Source organism: Loxodonta africana, chromosome X (genome assembly GCF_030014295.1).
Source record: "Loxodonta africana isolate mLoxAfr1 chromosome X, mLoxAfr1.hap2, whole genome shotgun sequence".
In the NCBI taxonomy this organism is placed as follows: Eukaryota; Metazoa; Chordata; class Mammalia; order Proboscidea; family Elephantidae; genus Loxodonta; species Loxodonta africana.
In genome coordinates this window covers 100,323,486-100,336,508 of record NC_087369.1, presented here as the reverse complement: position 1 = coordinate 100,336,508, position 13,023 = coordinate 100,323,486, and the positions used below count along the sequence as shown (strand labels likewise).

Below are 13,023 nucleotides of genomic sequence, written 5' to 3'. Positions count from 1 at the left end.
TTCTGGGAACAGGATCTATGTCTTTTTCATTTTTGTGTTCTTGACAAGACAGTGTAATACAGTCCTTTACATACGTTAAACATTTGCTAAATCAATGAATTATATGTTCTTTGTCTCTGTTTTCTTACTAAAATCAATGACAAGAATAGTACAGTAAGCCAAGATTCAGCAATAGCTATCCATTCTGGCCAACTGCAAGGTGAATTACAATACACTTGCTGATTTTTAAAGTCTGTATTATAAAAAAAAAAAAATTTTATTATCCTATCTTTCAGAAATACGACTGATGATTCTGGACATTTCATTCACCCTACTTAATGCTCTAGAACGTTACTGTCCAATAGAACTTTCTGCAATTATATAAATGTTCTATACCTGTGCTGTCTAATACAGTAGCCACAAGTCATGTGTGGCTATTGAGCACTTGAAATGTGACTAGTTGCAACTTCCAAAAAAAAAAAAAAAAAACTGCTGTCGTCGAGTACTCCGACTCATAGCGACCCTATGAGTCAATGAGTTGCAACTTAGGGACTGAAATTTTAATTTTATTTAATTTAATTAATTTAAATTTAAATACCCATACGCGGCTAGTAGCAACTATATTGGACAGTGCTGCTGTAGTGGGTATGTTCTATGTATTTGACTAAAGTAATATTGCTTCTTTTTCTTTTCACAGGTAAGAGGAAGAGCCATAGCTTTTTAGGACTCTAAGAAGTGATGTAACATTTAATAGCTTAGACTTCTAAAGGAAATATCTGCATTTGCTTATAGTTTAATAGATTTCCCCACCTCCACAATCTTTAAACAATTAGCAGTGCATCTTGGTAAGATGCGTAGAACATAGCCACTAGAGTAGCACTGTCCAGTATGGTAGCCACTAGCCACAGCCCGCACGTAATTATTCTCTTCATTGGTCTGTGTTAAGGTGGTACAGTTTCAATTAGAAAACAAACTGCTTATTCATTTATCTTTATAGAGATTTCTCAAACTGTTAGTTAACAAGTTATATTTTTCTAAAGGGATAGAAAATAAAGATAAATTGATTTGAAAAGTATTTTTTTGTTTAATGGATATGGGGAAAATTGGCATGGAGAGCTTGATTTGATAAACATTTCATATTTGGTGTAATACTTTAAAATAAGTGTCATCTCGGCGCCTGCTCAAAGTAGAGCCAATTGTTAAATATTCAGTAATTTTCTGAACCAATTGTTATACTGTTGGTAGCCTGAGAACTCAGAAATCCTGTTCTCATAGAACATAACAACAAATTCTGCAAAAGCATGATTTCAAAATAGTACATATGAGTTCATCATTTTCTCTATTTAAATGTTTCATCAGAAATCATATAATTATTTATTCTGTGTATTGTTTGTCTCTCCCTACTGAAATGTAAGCCTTGAAAACTACCTGATGCTTAATACGGGCTCCATGAATGAGAAAAAAAAAGGGCCAATGTACTTTTTAAACCAGATACCAGTGGTATCTTCTGATTGAATTAGTTAACAAATGAGCTTGATGCCAAATGCCAAATTGGCTGGTCTGAATTAAAATTATGAGTTAACGAAGATTATAAATTAGCCTAACCAGCTTTTAAATGTAGACTTGATCAGCAGAAATACAAATATAGAAAGTAAGTGTGAACAAAATTAGATCCGGTTTGCAAAAACTAAAACCGAAGCACAGGAGTGTTAAATAGTTGCTCCCAGGACCTTTGAGCATAAATAATAAATGCTAAAAATAAACTCTGGTTTGCAGAGCCAGTCCTTCTCTAACTTAATATCATTTATGTATCACACAGTCCTAATATTCTAGACACATACAACAATGGCAGCTTCTGATGGAAACTGTGACCAGTCTTGTGGTCATCAGTGACAATCGCTAGCACAGGCATCTGCATTATTCAAACCATGCCAAAGAAAAATAGAGATGTTTAGAAGGACTCTGAAAACTTGTTTCAATAGCACAGTTAATTGTCGTTGCTTTTTAATTCAAGGACTTATTAAGATAATACGGAAAAAAAGAAAGTTTTACCTGAAAGTAAAAATAAAGGTATGAAAACATTAGGAATAATGTAAACATATCAACAGATTTGGCAACTCTTTTTGCAAATTTTCTAAAATTTTAATTCAAGTAAACATATTTTAGAGTTTTTATAAAGTGTCTCATAGGGTTGCTAGGAGTTGGAATCAACTTGACAGCAACAGGTTGGCTGGTTGGATAATATGTCCTGGTCTCTTACTGTGTATATCAAGTTTCTGATATAGATTTGTTTTGTTTTGAGCTGTGTTATAAATTGTCAAAAGTAGGGATTTAAAATGGAAATACCTGGCTGACTTTTAACTAGAGATGCTAGAGGGTGAAATTATAATCACATTAGATTATAGTACACATAGAAAAGAGGATTTTGTGATTTTCCTTAATTTATAACAGTTTTGTCAGAAAGAAATCCAGTCTCATACTTCTGACATTTATTTCTAAGCATTAAATATTATGTCTTCTGATCATGTATATTTTGGTAGAACATTTTAAGTCTAAATGGGAAATATGATTAAAAAAAAAACCTTAGGGCTTTAATTCAAATATATTATAAAACATTCAGTAATGGTAATTTAAATATTTGCTTTTTATATGAAACAAATAAGATAAAAAATTATAAGTGAAAATAGAGCAAATGTGATTTTTTAAATTGTTTCTGCATCTCCCAAATAGTATTACGTGATGAAGTCTCAATACATAGGTTTGCCTGATGACCGCAGAATTATAATAGATTTAACTTTGAAGCTGTTCACCAAGAAGTACATTGAAAGCAAATTTCTGGTGAAATGTAGATCAACAAAGGCACGAAATTTCTGTCCTTATAATTGGGTAACCATATTATTGTTTTTAGGTGCCATTGAGTCTGTTCAGACTCATAGCAACCCTATATACAACAGAACAAAACAATACTTGGTAACCATGTAGCTAGTACTATATTGATAACTATTCTCAGAAGGCGAGTGAAACTTTAAACATCTGAATGCCTATTTGTCAATTACTTAGAGGATTTTTAGTACGGTATTTCCTGGGAATTAATATATTAAAGTTATTAATGCCGCTATTACGCAATAATACTTTTTCAAAAATAAATAAAATGGCAACTATATTAAAAACATCTCTCACTATTCATTTAAATCAGCTTTAAAAAAATTTCTTCCTTATCAACTAACTTTAGTCAAAATAATTATATAAAAGTAGACCCAATTTCTCCACGGCATAAAATGGTTTCTGAGTATTTGGCAGGACTCAAATATGCATGTGATCTGATGTCAACTTTTAAAAAGTAGCATGTAATTAATTATATGCTTGAGAAGGTTCTGACTTTTTTCAAAAGTTTGCATATGAAATAGACCAATCAGCAATAAATGAAAATAAAGTTGTATTGTTTTGATAAGTTAAAAATATTTAGATTAAAGAGATGATTACCCTTTCCATTTTCATCATCATCACTACCCATAACCAAATACTAGCCATGAGTCTCATCTCCAAGTGCCTTTTGGATTAAATTCTTCACAAAGCTTACAAAAGTCCCAAACATTCAACCAAAATGGAGCTGATTCAATCTGTGTAATAGTGTTTATGAAGACAAACCAAATGTACTTTTATTAAAAAGTCAAAAGTATGCCTTTGTTCAAAGCATTTGTTCACCATTTCAAAGTAAGTATGGCAATGCCATTACTTTAGGCTGTGCTTTGTTTCTTAATAGAATTTCCCAATTTGTGTGCAGGGTCGCATTTACATAGTAGCCACTTAGTTTCAAAATCATGGGAAACTTATTTTATCTTTTAACAGGTGATTTTTCTCTCAAAGACAACTCTTATTCCCAGTTTATGCCCTAAGCAAAGATTCAAAAAACTGGTCTTTCATAAGCTAGGATAGACTAACCCACTAAAAGCCACCATCTTTACAGGAAGCACTCTTCCATTTGGTCATGGAAATACATGCGCAGCTGAATAAAAATTATCAGGTTTGCTTTTCTTTTTCTACAAAGGTTGTTTCCAATTTTCTTCAGTGTTTTTGAGGCTCCCAAAACTGGAAAATAATTTCAAAATGGAACAAACTGGTTTAAAATCTCACATTTCCTCTGCCTTTGCTTCCCTTACCCCAACATCTATCTATTAAATTCATATCAATATGTCAAGGCCCAGTTCAAATCCATCAAATGTAATGCCTTTCCTGATCCCTTCAAAAGATGGGTATCATCTCTCTCCTCTGAGCTCCTATAATAATTGGTGATCCTCTTGTGGTATCCATTACATTCTATCTGGTTATTATACATTAAATGGGTACTTTTTGTTTGTCTCCAGTTTAATCGGTGAGGTCCTGGAAGACACGAACTATGTCTTATTTACCTAGATTTCTCCCATATTGTCTAATACAATGACATGTATATGTCAAGGGTATAATATTTGTTGACTGAATGAAGGAAGAAAGGGACAAATTAATGGGTTGATCTATACTCTTGTTGTTGTTAGGTGCCGTGGAATCGGTTCTGACTCATAGTGTCCATATGCATAGCAGGATGAAACATTGCCTGGTCCTGTGCCATCCTCACAATTGTTGCTATGCTTGAGCCAACTGTTGCAGCCACTGTGTCAATCCACCTTGTTGAGGGTCTTCCTCTTTTTCACTGACCCTCTACTTTACCAAACTATACTCTTAGGATCCTTATACACCTTTATATCATCCTCTCACCAAAAAAAAAAAAATCAAAATCCTAGTTCACACGATACTTGCAGATAGAACAGGGAGGCCACATGCCAAACTCATAGAGGAAAGGCAAAGGCAGCACCAAAGACGGGACTATAAAATCTCCTTTGTGTTTCATTATCCAATAGTCATGAACTTTTTGAAAAATAATATTCTAATAATGATGATAATGATATAAATGATAATGAACAATTAATGCTTCATAGTTTTTAATATATATATTACTCACATTGTCTCCAAATGGGAAACCCTGGTGGCGTAGTGGTTAAGTGCTACAGTTGCTAACCCAAGGGTTGGCAGTTTAAATCCCCCAGGCACTCCTTGGAAACTCTAGGGGGCAGTTCTACTCTGTCCTGTAGGGTCGCTATGAGTCGGAATCGACTCGACGGCACTGGGTTTGGTTTTGGGTTTTGTCTCCAAGCAGCCAATGTAAAAGTGGGATTGTTTATTACGTTGACCGTCATTTTACAGACGAAGAAACAAGTTCAGGCGGGTTAAGTGTCATACTCAAGGTCATTCAGCTAATAAATGACAGAACCAGAATTGGAACCTCGGTCTGTCAGACTACAAGACCCGTATGGTTGATAAAAACCAAACCTGTTGCCGTCGAGGCAATTCTGACTCATAGCAACCCTATAGGACAGAGTAGAATTGCCCCACATGGTTTCCAAGGAGCTGCTGGTGGATTCCAACTGCCGACCTTTTGGTTAGCAGCCATAACTCGCTATAGCTCTTAACCACTGCGCCACCAGGGCTCCAACATGGTTGATACTACCCCACAATTAATTACCTCTAAAATACAAAGATGATGCACAGTGTTTACTTTGTTTCATTCCAGCAATGGGAATAGTTTTCGCACATTCTTCTACTCTGTCATTAGACTTGCCATACCTCCCACACATTGTACACATATTTGCAGACAGGAAGCTAGAATTAAAGGTGTAATCTGTGACCACGGAATGAAAACAAATAAATATACGAACTGAAAAAGCCTAACAGGCCTAGTCAGAAAACAAACTTATCAATACTGCATACTAACCAACTGAGCCAATCAGCTGAGTGTTACTGTTGAAAATTCAGTGGTATTGCTAATATTTTACCATAATTTGCATTAAATAATGCCTTTGTTCTCTTCTAAATCCTGATTCTTACCTTTATAACAGAGGCCCCAGCTCTGGAGAGTGGACTGTGAATCTGGGCTGCAGCGGCCATGTTGGCAATAGTATTGAGATGGTTCATCTGATTCATTGCCATGGCAACTGATGCAGGAGGTAAGCTGACTGGAAGTAGGGGATGAGGCATCATCATAAATGGCAGATCCAGTCCTAAAAGAGACAGTACATATTAAAATTGTTAGTTAAACAATATTTGGACAAAGGAAATCACATCAAAATTGATGCTATGAGATAAGACTAAAAAAAAAGTACCTAATTTCATTCTTGTTGGCTTTTAAAAAAATCAACTCTTACTATATTCTAATATCTCTTTGGGCAATTTTTTTTTTATGGGACTGTACAATGTTTTATAGTTTTTAAAAATATTCCTATAACCACAGGTTTTTAATTGTAAATATAACATGTTCTTGCTCTCGCCCCCCAAATATTTATAAGATGCAAACTTTCTATCCATAAAAACAAAAAAATCTTTAATACAAACATTACTGTCATTAAAAGAAGCAAGTAATATTCTTTCTAATTATTATAATATATTGCTATGTTTATTCTTCAAGCTTCAGAAGAAAACAAGATTTAGAATATTTATGCCCTTTTAATTATAAAAGTTGTTCAGACAGAACAAGGGGATACTGATTGGTGTAAAGGCAGGAAAGGTGTATGTCAGGATTGTATCCTTTCACCACACCTATTCAATCTCCATGCTGAGCAAATAATCCGAAAGGCTGGACTATATGAAGAAGAGTGGAGTATCAGGATTGGAGGAAGACTCATTAACAACCTGTGTTATACAGATGATACAACCTTGCTTGCTGAAAGTGAAAAGGATTTGAAGCACTTACTAATGAAGATCAAAGACCACAGCCTTCAGTATGGATTGCACCTCAACAAAAAGAAAACAAAAATCCTCACAACTGGAACAATGAGCAACATCATGATAAATGGAGAAAAGATTGAAGTTGTCAAGGATTTCATTTTCCTTGGATCCACAATCAACACCCATGGAAGCAGCAGTCAAGAAATCAAAAGACACATTGCATTGGGTAAATCTGCTGCAAAGGACCTCTTCAAAGTGTTGAAGAACAAAGATGTCACCTTGAAGACTAAGGTGCACCTGACCCAAGCCATGGTATTTTCAATCACATCATATGCATGTGAAAGCTGGACAGTGAATAAGAAGATTGAAGAAGAATTGATGCCTTTGAATTGTGGTGTTGGCGAAGAATATTGAATATCCCATGGACTGCCAAAAGAAGGAACAAATCTGTCTTGGAAGAAGTAAAACGAGAATGCTCCTTAGAAGCAAGGATGGCGAGACTACATCTTACATACTTTGGACATGTTGTCCGGAGGGATCAGTCCCTGGAGAAGGACATCATGTCTGGCAAAGTGCAAGGTCAGTGGGCAAGAGGAAGAGCCTCAAGGAGACAGATTGACACAGTGGCTGCAACAATGAACTCAAGCATAACAACGATTATAAGGATGGTGCAGGCCCAGGCATTGTTTCATTCTGTTGTGCATAGGGTCGCTATGAGTTGGAACCCACTCGACGGCACCTAGCAACAACAACACAAAACAATTGTACATCTCTAAAATTAATGTTTATAACTCTGATTTGAAATTTTTGACAAAAGAAATAACTTCTCTATCAGAATACTCACCCATTTCTCTGTTTAATAACAAATACCAGTATTGTTGAGTAGTATCTGGAATTCCAGTTATTTTCTTGTGCAAGGTGAAATAACATTTTTCACACATTTTAAATCTCTTAAAGAATATCGCTCAAGTATTATCCACATTTCATTTGTAGCAGCCACAGATATGTCATCATGTAAAAGTAGCAAATTAAAATCGTTGACTATTGTGGGATCTGTGAGACAAAACTCCTCTTAAGCAGAGGATAGGGAAAGTTAGCCTAACATTATGGATGTTAACATGACTACTAAGTAAACCATAGCATTTAAAATGTACTTAAATCCATTACCTCTAATTTTGGACAGAAGCCCAGGAACCAGTAATCTGTAACAGGTATTCCAGAACATCATTGCTTACAATTTTTCTAAATTTTTACTGACTAGAGAAATTCCATGATTGGCAAAGTTTACATTGGCCCTACACAAAATTATCAGTTATTGAAAACAACCATTTTTTTCTCCTTGCCATCTTTTCACTTTTTCATGCTTCCCATATAACAACAGAAAAGGAACAACAGTGAATCTATAGGAAGTATATTGAGATTCCCTAAATCTCATTCCTCAAGACGACAGCAGCAGTTATGAAGACATACACTCAAAACATGTATTTTTAGGACAAAAAATGAGGCTAGAAGGAGGAAGAAGTGTTAATTTATTTGAAGTCCATCTCCAGATTTCAACTACGATGGATGGTTTAAAGCTTTTGACAAGAAAACTCAAAGGCAGCACAGTGCAGTAAAACAAGCTTCCAGATATGACAGGTTTCATACAACACTAAAGTGATCATCTCAATTAAAGGAACTCATAAATGAAGGACACATCATTCACGAATGTTTCTGAGAAAGACAATCACAAAATCACTGTTATCAAAATTACACAAGGATCAAAACAAACCTAGAAACTTAAATTTTGTGTGGAACCAAAGAAAAGGAACATTCTCTCTTTTCCCTTTGATTCTAAATCCCCAGAGAACATCAATAAAATATTTTAAACTTTACCTCTATTGATGCTAACTTATGACTCACTACCTCCAAGTTATTTTTAGGATCAGTCTACCGGACCCCACTTACTGGTTATAAAGTACTTTCATGTGATTATTAATTTTATGAATTTAATTCATTAATTATTAGTTTAATTCCTGTGATTACTTATCTCTTGTTTTAGTGGAAAATATTTGAGTTTTCCTTCTCTGACAGGTTTCTGCCTTACACAGGTTCTGGGTTTTGCAAGTTTACAGTACAACATATATTAAGTTAATCACTGATTATCTTTCCCCTAAAACTTTTATGTGGAACATAATAGCAAAATATCTATGACCTAAGTAGATCTCTGTATAAGACTCTCATTTCCCATGAACCCAAGATAATTATAGACTTTAATTCTTCTTTGAGCACATAGTGCTTTACTCACAAATGGGTTAAAAGTAGCCATCAGTCCTCCATTTAGTTAAAATAGTACAAGCATTCCTCTCAAATGCTTAAATAAGCCTTTGTTCCCTCTAACAGTATAATAATCTTTCCTCATTCTCCAAAGATTTTCAGCATCACCCAGACACCATCTGGCCATATCAAGTCATATGCCTACTTAAAGTCCATTTGACATGCAAACTAAATGCAAACTACAAACAGAATTTAACAGCCCATTGACAGTTTTAGATATAATTCATCAAACATTTCAAATAACCATGAAGGACTTAAAAGTCACACTTTCAGATCATGACCTGCAATAACTAACTGTCAATTGACTATAATGCCTAGACTCCAATCTAATATTTACATTACAGGCCAGTTTAACAGTGACCCCACATGAGTGCCACATGCAAAGCATATGCAAATACTGAATTATGTAAGTCAACCTTTTCCCAAAGCTGAAAACATTAAATTAACAGCCATCAATAGTACACAACACTCCAGCAATCTGGCTCATTTAGTGTCTTGCCAGAAATGTACAGAGACTTTTAATAGTATGGAAATGAAAACAAATCCTTTTAATAAATCACCAAAATGGGTCACTTCTTTTCTGCCAACCTCAAGGACATCATGCAGATGGTTATAAGCATCATTTCTAATGCATCTTGGTACTCTAGCAACTCCTATAATATTTATATCAGTGCATGGCACCACCTCCTTCTAGCCACTAAGGCTACAAACTTAAGTCCTCTTCTAATCCTCGCTCTAAATCCCACATTCATTACATACAATTCATGTTGACCTCTATCCAAAAAACCAAACCCAGTGCCATCAAGTCGATTCTGACTCATAGCGACCCTATAGGACAAAGTAGAACTGCCCCATAGAGTTTCCAAGGAGCACCTGGTGGATTTGAACTGCCGACCCTTTGGTTAGCAGCAGTAGCACTTAACCACTATGCCACCAGGGTTTCTGTTGCCCTCTATATTATCTTGAAATTCCTACAGTGACTGCCCTTGTTCAGGCGTGCACCCTCTCTTGCCTGTAACTTGTCTTCCTGTTTCTTTATTCCTATGCCCTTTTATTTGCCTTTCGCCCCAATTTTAAAACTTTTGGTGACTATTTTCTCTCTCCAGAATAAAATTCAAATTCTTAGAATTTATTCCAAATTACCTTTCTAGCTTCAATATCTCATTATTCTACTTTTGTTATCTCATTATACTACGTCTAGCACCACTAGACTTTTCGCAGCTCTCTACAGCTTTAATTCACCTCAGCCTTCACTCATGTTGATACCTCCCCCTGAAATCTGCCTCTCTAACCCCATTTATTTGCCTGTGTTAAAATTCCTTCTCTTTTAAGCACAGGTCTACCTTAATTAGTCATTCCTTGACTTCTCATAACATAATATTTATACATTTTCTGGCATTTGTTTTATTTGCTTTCCTTAGCATTTCATTTTGTATGGGATGTTTCACTCTTGAGATTATAACCTCTTTAAAATAAGGCATCATATCTTATTTTTACATGCTTAACAGCTGATAAATTTCATTAATATTTGGGACATCATATGAAAATATCTCAGAACCCCTCTGCTGCCTTAATCCCAGCATTTAGTGGGAAAAAGAAAGTCTCAGGGAAGGGAGTAATGGAACTCTGTCCTGAATTTCCTGTTTGTAAGAAAAGTAGCATGTTAGCCAAGTAATATATACAAGTCCTGCATTGTTGCAGACTTTTGAGCTTTTAAAGGCCATAAAAACATCATCTAAACTTGAAGTTGTATATATTAGCCATAGTCTGCTTACTAAGTAATAATAATAATTAAAATTTATACAGTACTTAACTATATGCCAGCCACTGCTAACAGATTTTCCTTGATCATTTTTAGCCCTTACAATAACCTTAATAAGTGGGTGTTTTATTACCCCTATTTCATAGCTGTGGAAACCGAGATATGGAAAAGTTAGACAAATTCTCTGAAGTCAAACAGTGGAAGATGTGAAATTCAAACCCAGGTCAATGTGACTTTAGTCAACATTCCTAACTACTCTGCTACATGGCCTCCCAAGATACCCACACTCTGTCAATCAGTCTTTACTAACCCTGCAAGCCCAAGGTATCTAGTGGGTTTCCAATGGTATTTTTCTCAACACCCCCCATTTTGGGGAGGACAGTATACATACTATTGGTCAACAGGTGGTTCTGTTGCAGTGGATTGAGGGTGGGAGCACCCCCAAGGCCTGGCTGGCCAGCCAGAGCTGCATGAGCAATTCCATGTTGGGGTGCAGGAGCAGCAAGAGGAGACTGCATCTTATCCTTATCCCAGGAGGATTCACTGCCACCTGAAAAACAGTCATATGAACAAATTGTAATGTGACAACTTTCCATGAGAAGGCCTTTTTTAAGGATTGTAATCATTAGTACTACCTCTTAAAAAATTATTATTGAACACGGTAGCTCATTTCTAAAATGGCTTCAAAAGCTTTCAATAGACTAAACTATTCTCATTAATAACAAGGACCCTCTTGCCTTACAACTGGTCTAAGCAAAACTGGAATAATAATGAATAGCTTTTGGAAGTACCTATATATTGAAGACTGTCCACTACTGTCTCCTATTCCCATCCTCCAAAATATATATATATATATATATATATATATATATATATATATATATATATATGCGCACTGGGTTCTTTATATATATATACACTATATTTGTAAGATGAACAGTTATTGTTCTCTCAAAAAGAATGCATTCATTCGTAAGAACGTGATAACATGCAAAAATATTGATAAAAAAAAGATCAGTGATTGTTTTCCTTCTCAGATCCAGCCTTCAAAAAGCAAATATCTGCATACGTAGCAGGGGTTTGTAAAGAATAAACTGGATAAAACATGAAACCATGGCTCCCATTTTAAAATTGTACTTTACTTTGATCGACCAAGCTAGAGAGTGAAATAAAGTGTGCATAAGTATTTATCATAATGCTCCGCAGTGGCATAGGTGCTTCATGTGGGGCAGAGCCACTATTTAAAACCACGTAGGAAGTAACCACCGAATTATTTCCAGGGCGTTGTTTTAGGCATAATACTTTAAATAGAGGAATAAGGGGTTGAATTCCAATCGCTGCAGTAGCACATAGGCTGGCTTTAGAAAACAAAACAGTTATATGAGCAGCCCCATCTATTTGTGTGATGTGGTTCATTCGTTCAACGGTCAGTGGTTCTGCCCCCATTCCCAGGCTGGAATTTTGACATTAGCACTTCTACTTGTCTGAATCTATCTCATCTGCTGCCTAAAACCCTGATTCTATTTGGGAAATGTATAAGGTGGCGGGTCAAGTCTGGGATCCCTGGGAACTCTGTAAGATACATGCATTTACTAATTTTTAAATTAAAGAAAAAGGTGGAAAAAATCAACATGATCATATTTCCACCATTCAGCACAGTAATTACTTTCACTTCTTTGAGATCTCTCACAGGCTTTGTTCATTTGGATACCCATTTTTACATTGTAAATACTCTGCCATGTTGCTTGAGGTTTCATATTTATGAAGCTTAATGGCTACATAGTTTTACTGGGAATGGCTACATAGTAATCTACTGGGTTAATATACTGTAATTTACTTAAACATGGGATTTAGAGTTTGTTTCAAATTTGTCACCATTATAAATTACACTGTAACCAACAACATTCACTTGAATTATTTCTTTAGAATCGAATAATTCCCTGGAGTAGGATTTCTGGGTCAAAGAGCAGGAACATTTTTATACTTTTGCTTTCAAACACCACATTTGCAAAAGCAGTTTTCAGAGCTACAGACTTCTCAGTGAGATGTTTTCAGGACTAACTGGCATCAACCCTCAAGACTTAAAATTATCTTTAAGCAAATTGCCTGCTAGAATCTCTGAGAGATTTTTCAAACTTACCTCCTCCTGGAGACTCTTCCAAGCTCCCTTAAGGCCAAATTTAATGTTAACCCCAAACTTAGAGATTTGG

General features: G+C 35.4%; 1 protein-coding gene across 2 annotated transcripts in view; it reads right to left on the bottom strand.

Moving 5' to 3' along the window:
• Positions 1-13,023, bottom strand: part of DACH2 (dachshund family transcription factor 2) — a 755,586-nt gene that overhangs the window by 114,748 nt on the left and 627,815 nt on the right. For both annotated transcript variants that reach the window (XM_003412751.4, XM_064278617.1), the window contains 2 exons: positions 11,205-11,363; positions 5,899-6,071 (listed from right to left, as the gene is read on the bottom strand). In XM_003412751.4, the coding sequence (XP_003412799.3) occupies positions 5,899-6,071; positions 11,205-11,363 (332 nt within the window). The remainder of the gene's footprint in view (positions 1-5,898; positions 6,072-11,204; positions 11,364-13,023) is intronic.